At 41.4% G+C, this 12,779-nt stretch overlaps 1 protein-coding gene across 1 annotated transcript in view; it reads right to left on the reverse strand.

Moving 5' to 3' along the window:
* Positions 1–12,779, reverse strand: part of LOC133530292 (uncharacterized) — a 214,746-nt gene that overhangs the window by 135,225 nt on the left and 66,742 nt on the right. Inside the window, exons 4-5 of the mRNA XM_061868190.1 lie at positions 2,348–2,535; positions 883–1,031 (exon numbers count right to left, since the gene is read on the reverse strand). Coding sequence (XP_061724174.1) covers positions 883–1,031; positions 2,348–2,535 — 337 coding nt within the window. The remainder of the gene's footprint in view (positions 1–882; positions 1,032–2,347; positions 2,536–12,779) is intronic.

Here is a 12,779-nt window from a genome sequence, read left to right on the forward strand (position 1 = left end):
GGAGTGCTGCGAGCCGACGGAGATGACGGACGGGTCGGCTGTGTCCTCCCCCTGTATGTATGCAGTGCCACACTCACCGCACGGCGTCGAGGTAGCCCGCGGTCTCGGAGGCGCCGGAGTGCTGCGAGCCGACGGAGATGACGGACGGGTCGGCTGTGTCCTCCCCCTGTATGTATGCAGTGCCACACTCACCGCACGGCGTCGAGGTAGCCCGCGGTCTCGGAGGCGCCGGAGTGCTGCGAGCCGACGGAGATGACGGACGGGTCGGCTGTGTCCTCCCCCTGTATGTATGCAGTGCCACACTCACCGCACGGCGTCGAGGTAGCCCGCGGTCTCGGAGGCGCCGGAGTGCTGCGAGCCGACGGAGATGACGGACGGGTCGGCTGTGTCCTCCCCCTGTATGTATGCAGTGCCACACTCACCGCACGGCGTCGAGGTAGCCCGCGGTCTCGGAGGCGCCGGAGTGCTGCGAGCCGACGGAGATGACGGACGGGTCGGCTGTGTCCTCCCCCTGTATGTATGCAGTGCCACACTCACCGCACGGCGTCGAGGTAGCCCGCGGTCTCGGAGGCGCCGGAGTGCTGCGAGCCGACGGAGATGACGGACGGGTCGGCTGTGTCCTCCCCCTGTATGTATGCAGTGCCACACTCACCGCACGGCGTCGAGGTAGCCCGCGGTCTCGGAGGCGCCGGAGTGCTGCGAGCCGACGGAGATGACGGACGGGTCGGCTGTGTCCTCCCCCTGTATGTATGCAGTGCCACACTCACCGCACGGCGTCGAGGTAGCCCGCGGTCTCGGAGGCGCCGGAGTGCTGCGAGCCGACGGAGATGACGGACGGGTCGGCTGTGTCCTCCCCCTGTATGTATGCAGTGCCACACTCACCGCACGGCGTCGAGGTAGCCCGCGGTCTCGGAGGCGCCGGAGTGCTGCGAGCCGACGGAGATGACGGACGGGTCGCGCGCGCGCAGGTCCAGCACGCCCTCCTCCTCCGTCGTGCCGTTCGTCGTCGCGTTGTTGGCGGGAAACCGTTGCTGGAACATACACACTAATTATCACTTGTTTTCAAACAGAAACGTTTGGAAGTGGAGTTATAGTGGCTATAGCGATCCATATATTGATTTGCAATATAGTGTCTTTGATTTTGATCTCTCCAACATAATATATTCTAATTCAAAGAGGAAATTAATACTTTTAAGATGACTTTGCCAATTTAATCGGCAATTTGACTTTTAGGACGCCATTTGACTTGATCAGTTCCCTTTGGTTAAGCCCACTGTATCTCATTACGAATACGCATCTATGCATCAACTCGTCGTCGACGCTGAGTCTTAGTCGGGGCGTACAACCTTGGAATGTAGCATTCCAATCCCGAAACCATTACGAATTTTCGAGGCAGCTTATGAATGTTTCACAATAAACATCAAAATTGGAACTTTAAAAAAAGCTGAAGGGTTTTAAATGTCTGCAGCTCACTGTTCTCGAATGTAGGCACCGTTTTGACAGGGCAGTCGTCAAGCGACATCGTATATTACGACTCCAACAATGTGTTCCGGACTATACATAATATACGAGCAGTACGGCTGATTTATACGAGCGGAGAGTCGTAAATCTGTTTCAGAATCAGTCTGGTACCGGATTTGAGTGACTAAGGAATTATTATAGTCGTAATGGTAACGCTATTCGATTATTGCCCTCTTTGAACACTACAACGTTCTGTGACATCTAATGTGTTAAACATTTTATATACAGTGCTAGAAGTTGCTAAGCAGGCGAGATATTTACAATAAAGCGAAGACAATTTTATTTCAAAATAATAATCGAGAGTAATAAATAGGTCATTTTGAACACTTCACCTTCCGGTAATACGATCTGACGACACTCGGTCTGAAAACTTTGAACTGAACACGCAGCACGTCTTCGACTCTCTAAGTACAGTCAAGTTATTAAATATCGATACGGACAAAGCGCCAAATATATGTACACACTACTTTAACTCTTTTCCAGGCATAGTATGATTTATCGACCACATACCCGCCAATAGAATTTCAACCTTAGCCATCCGATTTAAGGTTCAAATTAGATTGCAATTTCGTAAAATGTGGCTTGTCTTCAAATGAATCATCAAAGCTGAATTTATTCGAATATATTTGATTTTTCTGGGAAAACCTTGTAGATTGGTGCGGCCTGGAAAAGGGTTAATGTATGGGCAACAGGGGCATGTATACATATTTTTGGCACTTTGTCCGTGTCGTTATTTAATACCTTGACATTGCTTGTTATGCGGGCCGCATGAATGTAGTGCCAAGGGAGCCGTGCTGTACTCAAGCGTGACTCGGTCGGTACTCACGTTGTTGTTAAACTTGGGGTCCGCGTTGTCCGGGCGATGCGCGGGTACGGGCGGAGGCGCGGGAGCATCGGGAGGGTAGAGCGCCCGAGACGCGGGTCGCGGGGACGCCGCCGGTTCTTCGCGAGCTGCGTCCCCGCCCAGCCCTAGCACGGACGCCGCGTACTCGCCCTGGAAGGACATGTCCGCACCTGGAATAGTGATAGTTCGATTGAAAGATTGTACCATCATACGAACAAAGTTAACATCATTAAAGAAAAGACCATGGGCTCTGAAGTACGGTCACGTCTGAAAATATCGATACGAAAAAAGTGCCAAAAATATGTATACACGACTTTATTGCCCATGTATTAAGGTAGTGTATACATATTTTTGGCACATTTTTCGTATACATATTTTCAGACGTGACTGTACATAGCTAAGGATGCAAACGAGGTAAAATAAAGGAAGCGACTACGTTCGCTTAGTGTTTCTTCTCTTTCATCACACTTGCTCGAAAAAGATCTTATTTCATGCAGGTGTACTAAAGGACAAAGGCCTATATAGTCCCGCGGGAGTTAAGGATTGTGAAAAAGCTATTACTCCCTAGGGAGAATTCTGACACTAATTCATATGAACCCATGGGAACTATGTATAGGTTTTCTTTTAAAATACTGTCGTTTCTAATATAATATTTCAGTTTATGTTAAAAAATATGTAATTTCATTAATTGAATAGCCGTTTCAAATATTTTTGCACAATTTTCAACCGTGGCTGAGTGTAACCTGTCAAACAATGACTATATGGCGGACGAATATTTGAAATGTCACCGTAAATAAAAATTATTTCGCTTATAATTTAGTTTTTTCTTCACAAGTGTGATGAAAAACATTGTGTGTAACTCCAGGGGTAAGAATATTGCAAACTCGTGTCCGATATTTCACTTACCCCCCTCGTTGCACAATATACTATTATGTTATCGGCGGGGTAATCACTACAGGCTATCTTTTAGGATTCTCAGGTAACCAACCGCAATACAATTCTTCAATCATCTGTAAACTCTCACTGGCTGTTGGTATACAAGGTCGTGGTCAAAGATGCTGACAATGGTAATCCGCTGGGCATTTCGAAAATGAAGTGAAGCGTGAAGTTATTTATAGATCGAGAATTTGAGGATTGCTGGATTGTTCGAGAATAACGTTTAGAATGTTTTGTATACCTACTCACCAATTTAATAGTCGGGTATCATAAGAAATTAAATGAACACGTTCGATTTTGTCTACCAACCATTGCGAGATCTGTTGCCAACGCCTAAGCTAGGTAACTAGATTGAGAGGCTAGACGGGTGATAGGTCATACGCGTAGGTATTTCGTGTAGACAATAGACAAAAAGTTTCTAACAATTTATTTTCGTTGAAATTTTAATTTCTCTAACAATAACAAACTAGTCATTAGAGCCCAAATTCAATGAGGCATCGTCACTGTCACCCAAATTATATTCGCATGCCGAAATTCAAAGAGATTTCGGATCAATTGTTTTCATCCGTCATCAGAAAACTAGTAAATAGGGAAACCATAAAGGAAACTTAAACTGTTTTGGACAAGTTTTCACAGATAATAAAATATGACATTGATGCATCAAAGCGGTTTGTTTACAAAGGGCCTACCGGGAAACGCGAAAATGGAAATTGAGTTATCTGCCTCTTCATGCTCTAATATGCAAGAGTGATAGAGAGGTTAGATAACGAAATTTCGATTTTCTTGTTTCGGATTGTGATGGATTGTGATAGTGGTGCCCCTACGCAGAGTTTCGCGTAATATTGCATATGGAAAGTTACATTTTATCTATGGCTCTACAAGTCATGTCCTAATGATATAAAGTTACGAACAAATATCAGCGATAGCGCTTATCTCCGCAAACCAGAAGGTCTATCGGGAAACACGAAAATCGTTATTTCGTTATATGCCTCTCTGTCGTTCGAATATGCAAGAGTGATAGAGATGCAGATAACGAAATTTCAGCGCGGGAGGTTCTCAGTATAGCCTACGTTTCGAAAAACCCCGCCACAGTCTAGCTCGTGACTCATTTAATTCTTGCGGAGGCAACGCCGGCTCTCGAGTTCACCGGGTTAAAGTGATGTAAGGCGACCCAGATGCCGAACAACCGGTTAGGATACAGTGGGTTATTGATACAATGATCAATTACTGCATGTAATCTGGCGTGGATTGACCTCGTTCCTCATTATAGTTTTTATTGGGAGCCACTTGGCTACTTAATAGCGTTATTAATAAAGCGTGTGTCAAATCTGAAGGCGCGATAAGCCCTTAAGGATTTTCATATTGGCACCGTGCGAAGTGCATGCTGGAGGTAAATTAAGCGATCGCAGCGCATAGGGTGGTATAAATTAGCACTAACAGAAGTGACCCAAGTGGCCGAGCGGTTTAGATATGCGCGAATGCGGAGGACGCTGGTTCGATTCCAGCCTCGGGCACTAGAGGCCTTGGTCACTTTATTATTTCAGTTTACAGCGTACGGTGTCAATTCTTCTCCCTCGTTTCCTCATGATTGAGGGTCGCGACTACATGAGATCGTTATTTTGTGCACCAAGGCTCTCCATTCTGCACGATTTCCTAATGACAGGCGCCTGCGTAGATCCCTGGCAGGCCTTCGTTACAATGTCCACCCAGCGGGTTGGTGTCATTAGGAGCTCTTTTGGCAACTTAACATTGGCAAGTGTGCTTCACTTTTGCGAAAATACCAAGATAGTATTTATCAGGTAATAAAGACGACGAAATCAAAAACTGCGAATACTACTATATATAGGGGTGATCGGAGTTGGATTCGCAGGACCAGTCGTGATGTAATGCCAGCCGGCGTTCGTTCGATTATGCGCATGTAAATTAATGTCTTAGATGTATTCACTGTCTCAGGGCCTCTGGGCTTCTGTTTAACAACTGACGCAAGTATTGCTTTACTCCAAGTTGTGCATCACTGAGAACTCTGCTAGATTTTGGGGTGATATTTCTTTTCAAATTTCAATGTTTTTACCAGGAAAGTCACAGCCAAGTCGTCATGTAAGACTGTAAACATACTCAGTAGAAATGTTGGCATTGTTATGCCACGCAAGCGTACACGCTGCCTGTTGGTAATAACTGTAATACCATACATTAGACCTTAGCGAAAATCTTGGAGCTCATATCACAGATAGAGAAAATTCCTCTGAAACCGTACCGTGGTTTCAAGTTTCAAGTGGGAATGAACGCCCTGCCAACGGTGAACCAGTGCATGCCCAATAATTTAATCTGAATCTATCTCTAGAGAGCATTGTCAGTGCATTAGCCCCACTTAAATCACGTCTCCCGTCCTGTTTAGCTGATCCATCAAAGCGTTTCCGATATCCATATAAAACGGCTGTTGCTAAATATTAACACTGGAACGCACTAGAATTAGAAAGGCGTAACGTATCGAAAGTTTCGTTAACGCACATTTCTTATTAGCAAGGATGAACCTGAATGTCTATTTTAATCACACACTAACACACGCGAGCTTTTGACTTCGCAGAACCAATTTAAGAGTGATCTCCGATTAGGTTTGATTGTTTCGAAGCTAAAGCTTACACTTAACTGGTTCGCCTGAATTTGAACAGAAATAAGAAGTGCGTGGATAGAAAGGACAGGAAAGCTGGGCCAGCGTGTGTCGGCTCTATTAATAACATCAAAGAGTTTAGAGTTGTAAAGGGGTGTGTATGTAACAGGGCTCTGAAACCTCGTGTCATAAGATTTATTAATTTGACAGTATTTCTAACCCAAGACGCTCGAAATTGATTAAATCGATTCGAGAGGTAGAAATAGGATCAGTCAAAAGTTTTGAACTGGATTTCATACATTTCAATTGTGCGTTAGAATAGGTATAACCAAGTAAAAGTCAAAGAATTTCTTCTGAATAACATATAAGCCTGAAGCGTACGAGTATATTGTAGGCGTAACGAATTTCTGATGTTAGAAATATTTGGTGGAAATATAAGCAAAGATTATCCAACGAAGCTATAATATAATATTGCTCCAGGCAGGGATTTCTTTAACATCGCCGTATAGACATTCCACTAATGAATATTATTTTCAGCATAGTCTAGACATTGTTTATTGTTTACGGAAAATAAGTTTACGAGCAATAAAGCTTTCATCGAACTTCTTAGAGTCGACCTCCACTACACGAGTTAATCTTATCCAGTTGATAGACTTTCGAGATGTAATTGGATATTCCCTAAACGAATCTATTTATTGGATCCCTTCCACGGCGGAAGATAACTATGTCAACGATAACTTTAGTAATTTGATCAAATAGCGAAATGTAAGATAGCGATTTATACACGGTGTTTCACGAAGAAACCGAAGATTTTAATAATGTATTCCTGATCACATTTAAAGACTAGAATGTCCTATAATTTTTCCTGAAATCGCCTTGTTTCAAACTAAATGCCAATTATAAAAAAAAAAAACATATTTTTATTGTTACTTAGTGCTAAACGCTTTTATAATGGCGATGTTGCTACTATGGGACGTAGGTCTTAACATCCTCATTGATACATGTAATCAAACAAAAAAAAATCTTCATCTGACGAAAAAGTAAGATCAAAGATACATCCGCCGAAAACATCTGACGCCAGTGAGTACATGATTTTAACGTAATGAGAAACTTATAAAACGATTACGCTTACCCGACGCTTGGTGCCCAGAACTCTACGCGTCTCGTACTCGTAACGTTTTTACGATACGCTTACGCGACACTTACGCTTACGCTCCGTGTGCTGAGGGCCTTACTGTCAGTAGCCGCGTCAAGTCTACACGAGATCTACCTTCCTTATTCTAATGCTCGGTACTAATCTTGATTTTTTTTTTTACAATAACGTTACAGCTATCATGACAGTTGCCCAATGCGATAGTGTAGCAAATGTTAGCCTAGGTGCATAAATTTAATTAATTCTAAGAACTATAACATATTAAAAACAAAGTGACTTTAATGAATTCATTCTCAGAACAATGGAATACATCAAGCCGGGTAGCAACTTGATTGAGCGTGCGCAGGGCTTTCGTCCACGGAGCCTCACGCATATGAGAATGCTGCCTCGCGCGACTTGCGACTTGAATGGTGGTCCATCATGTCATGCTATGATGCTACCTACCTACTTCAGATGTTTTATCACCCCGAATAGTAGGTCCTCACATTTTTCATAGCAATCGCAAAACTGCAGTAAGCAGTGATCGAACATGTGCTCTTTCAAAAGCTTATATTTATTCTCCAGTCAGTTCTGTCAGTTTTAATTGCGTTACCAAATTTACACGAGCATGCACCGCCGAACTGATAACGAGAAGTGGGTCAAAGCCGTCTTGCGAGAATTATTCACACAATTGTTAAATTACTTAGGTCAAGTTCTACTAAACTTGCGAGATCTTTATAACCCCTGTGAAATTTTATTCTCATTAGTTATTTTAGGGTTTTACAACCTACTTTATAGGATCAATAGACATCGCGTCACACATCATAATCCTTCATGCCGTTTGAGCTACAGAACATTAAGAGGAAAGAATAGCTTTTTGAATCTAACGCAATAACGGTAATTTTTCGATGATTTTCCATTTCGGGCGAAAATGTTATCCACTAAATCTTAACAAATCACTTTGATTTTGATGTCGATCGCTTCAGCATAATATATTCTAGGATTATATGTAGGTATCGCTTTTTTTTTTGTTTTGCAAATTTTCAAAAAAAGGAAATCCTATAAACCTAGTTTTTCATCGTGGCAATAACATACTAAAAATCACGGAGAATGGAAAATATTTTGAAGTGGAAAAACGTTTTCCCTTTTTGTATAGACGATCACTCTAAAAAAATGAGGATCTGTGCCAGCCAAAAACGGTTCTGTGTTAAACTTATGGGCCGGATTCACGGTTGTCTCTTTGTACGGTGACGTGACGCATTCTCGACTACTAGGAGCAGAGCAGTTACTGAGCCTAACGCCCCAACAGTTAAGCAAAATAGCTACCACTGGTAACGCTTTAGTGCAGAGTGCGGGCATACCCAATAAAGACCTTTCCCTTCTCAGTCAGCCGTGAAAGCTTTAAATTTGTAGAAGCAACAGTAGCTGGTGGGTGTGACAGCTACGCAGTCAGCTGTTCGTCTACTAACCACTTTCGCCGGTCGAGGCCGTGCGCTGTTATAACATCTGACCCGGTGCCCCCGATCTGCGCGCGAGTGACGCGCAAAACTGACCTAGCAGCGCGTTCTCATTGCCTAGCGCAACAGAATCAGAGGGTCTACCATGAAAATCGAAATTTCGTTATCTGCCTTCCTAATTCTTGCATATTCAAGCGCTAGACGAACTGAAACGTGTAAAATGTTTCGCGGTGGCCCTCAGTGGGACTTTGGCTTTAACGTTTATGTTGAATCTGATAGAGTATATACCTACGTATGCCGGTTTGCCGTTGCGAGGCAAGTGATTGCAATCGTCTTCTGTGATACTTGAATGGAAATCGTTTTTGCCACACCTACTTGGAGCATTTAACTAATCGGAGACACGTTGTCTGTAATTTTCTGTACAAAACAGTGTGCCGATTTTCGCGAGGAGGGGCACGTCAAATGTATGGCTATTTGTACGTAACCGACCACCATTGGTGACAGAGGGGTAAGCCCTTAAAGGCGACTCAGGTTGGTTAAATGCTCTAAGCAAACCTACGCTATGCTCTCAGGCCAATAAACAATTATGGTTTGTCAGATTTGTTTGAGTAGAATAAGAGTCACAGAGGCTATATAATCTGTTTTAAATAAATTTTTAAGACTAACTTAATGACAAAGTAGTTTGTTTTTATAAAGAAGCATTAGAAAGAAGGTAAGCACTATTGATGTGTATTTTTATAAAAATAACACGTATGAAATATATGTCGCGGTAAATATGTAACAATTATAAATCATATACGATTATTTACATCATTTAATAAATATATTTTTGTAATGAAACTAATTTTTAAAAAGCGTTTTTCAATAATTTCCTATAAAAAGACACGTCAAGATTGTTTACCTTTTTGTCTAAAACTAAAAAAACTCACAGAATAAAATTTTGCTCAGAAGTTCTTATTCTGAAGTTGAGACATATATTTCTACTCTCCTGAGCGATTATGCTCATGGCAATAAGCGACGAGCGATCGCAGCTGGATGCTAATGGAGTATAACAAAAACACAACATTAAAATGATCGATGTATCTTGGAAAAAGCTACTTGATATTTTCAATCTTTCTTACAAAGTTGTCGCAAGAGATTTTGTAATTTATTCTGAAGCTATAACGACAAATACAATAACTGACACTCTTATATATTGTAGGGGATTTAAAAGGATACTCACTTCATCATTCATCATCATATACTTAAAAGTTAGACTCTTGTCGGTGGAGTGATTTCCATGTGTGTCGGTCCTCTGCCTTCTCCTTGACAGCTCGATACGACACGACGTTGAGTTTTTCCTTTACTTGATCAATGTAAGTTGTCTTTGGTCTCCCCCTCCGTCTCATTGCCTCAACTCTCCTTCTCTTCTCTTCAATTATGTTCTTTGATAAATTCGTCGTGTCGTCGCAGGTGCATCTCATCATTATCTTAAGCCTATTTTGGTCCACTACTTCTTGCATCTTGTATTTTCTTGAATCCTTCGACAATCCTCGGCAACTCGTCCAGATTGGGTGGCTACCCAGTACCCACTGTAGTAGTCTCAACGTCCGACGTTTGCGGATTAGTGGTATCTGTATCTGTATCTACTCTTTTCAACGGCTCGGCTCAGGACCGTTTAGTCCATAATCCTATTTCGTCAGCTTCCTGTCATATGGTCCACTGATCTGATTCGTCAATATTCCTATATCGCCACTTTCCTATATTGTCCTCATTCCTATATGGACCACAGTGCTAACTCGTCCACATTCCATTATTGGCCACAGTACTGAAAATGAAAGGCCAACAAAAAGTTTCAGTTGGAAAGAAACAATGCAAAAGTAAATGAAAAGTGACGATGTTGTCTGATTTATATAGAAGGCAGTCAGGATAATGGATGGTACAATAATGTTGACGAGCTGGCACTTTGCTATGGGATCTAGAATATTCAATCACCTATCGATTGACATAAAAAGTTTACCATCACCTTCATTTAAACGACATTTAAAGGAATTACTTGTACGAAACAGTTATTAGGACATAAAAGAATTTTTTGATGATAATTTTGACATTTAAATTTAATTATGGGGGAATCTCGTTTGTGATATGTAATTAGTATTGTTTGATGTAAAATAATTATTGTATATTATTGTTATTTTTTGATTATGTTATTAATAATGTTAGTTTAATTTAATTTAATTTATAATGCATGTATGTAGTTTAAGAATATAGTACGCCTTAAAGGCAGGTTATAATGGACAACCATTTTATGAAATCTGTATTACCTACATATAACCAACAATAAAGAAATAGAAATTGAAATTGGTCAAATAGGAATGTAGATGATCTGGGACGGTAAGTAGTCAAAATAGTAAGTGGACGAGTTAGGGAGGTGACGATTTAGGAATTGTATGCTGACGACATGGTATTGTGGACGATTTAAAAAGGCGACGAAATAGGATTCTGGTCGAATAGGTCCCGAGCCAACTTCTCGCCGATTCACTCCAAATAACATATTTGTATTATAACAAATTTACAACATAACATACTAGTGTGTAGAGTACCGAAACTCGACAAAGAACTATGATCTACACCCTATTGTTAAATGTTTGAATGAGAATCCACACAAATAATACATGTTTTACAAAATTCTAACATCAATAGGTCGCTTTGTCAACGCTTTCAGTAAAAAAACACATACACGTCATCTTAGCTTATTCTCACGCGGAGATAGATATAAATATTTACTTGGGAGTCTAGATATAAATAAAGGTGACTTGAATGTGAAAAAAGGTCACAGGAAACCTGTCTAGTTTTAATGAAATATGGAAGAAATCTCTTTGCGGGCTTTATTGGGTAAAGAAAGCCTAGTCACTTCGCGGGATTCTCGGGAAAAAGATGTTATAGGCGAGATATTTCTTAAAATTTCAAGGAGTAAAATTCAGAAATTCCACTTTCGTTTTTTATATTATGTTACATAGGTCCATAGCATATCTTGTGACCCGAGTTACATAAGTCCAATTGGACTATGCACGTGAACTGCACTGATTTTGGGCATATGATCTCCATATCAAATTTTTCAGGTCGAATATGACATCGCCAGATTTTGTGAAGAGTGACGGTCAGGATCTTCATCAACTATGACGTATGATGATTTTTACCGTAAGTTTCAATTAAGCCGTAGAGAAATAAGCAAGCGTAGGGAGCTCACTTCATACATGGAGTGCGAAAACTTATTTGCAATAAGATTTGAGGAAGCTTTAAACTGATTCATAATACGTTTTACCATACCTCCTAATCCTATACACAACTTTTTATTTATTAACCAAAGAAATTGATATATGGACTGAGCACTCTAAGGTTACTTATTTCTCTATAGGTAAGCTGAATGTTTTTTTAATGTCTTGGTTTTGACAAGTAGATAGCAAGCAGTCTCGATGGATACCTAGAGTTGAAGTTTTCCTGCTAAGTGTTACACCAAGTATGGCGCTCCTACGGGATATGTATGTGTCAGCAGGCGATCATGAGGTCAGGCAGATCGTGAAATTCCTAGGCATATCGTAAAACGTGAAAATCTTTATCTCGTTCCCTGAGTCGACGGAGCCCCGCTATGCCCTTCGAGCAACTGAAGAAACCTAACGAACCTATCCTACTTATCAATTGGTTTAGTGACTACCGACAAAACATTAGGTACACAGGAACATTACGATCTGTCTGATCTTACGATCGGCCGCCGACACATGCATTGTCACTGCCAAGTCAGTAAACTTAGCGTCTATACACTACCGGAATCTTATCCTTGACTTTAGTTACCTACACATCACACGTAAATTGAACAGTCACCTCGTATGTCACGAATGTCGTGGTCCACGACCCTCTCTCATTGTTTGAAACTCAGGTCAAACACATGCAAAACTTGACGCGTGAAAATTCGCGACATTGAAATTGAGAATTTTAAATGATTTGTTAATTTTTAAATGCGTTGATAACGGATTTTCCGACACGAACGATTACGTAAGATGAAAGATCCAAAACAACTGTGCACATTTCTTTAAACATCAAATCATCATTTATTTTTACTATAAAACCTAAATAATTAATAAAAATTGTTAGTATCTCAGTAAACAACAACGTAGTAGTACAAAATAAACAAACGTGCTACTCCGCGCGACCCCGCGCATCCGCACCCCGCGGCCCGGCGTCGTTAGTCTTTTCTATGGGAGCGCGGCGGCACGTGATTGGTCAAATTTTTTTTCTATAAAA

This window comes from Cydia pomonella, chromosome 22 (genome assembly GCF_033807575.1).
Source record: "Cydia pomonella isolate Wapato2018A chromosome 22, ilCydPomo1, whole genome shotgun sequence".
Classification (NCBI taxonomy): domain Eukaryota; kingdom Metazoa; phylum Arthropoda; class Insecta; order Lepidoptera; family Tortricidae; genus Cydia; species Cydia pomonella.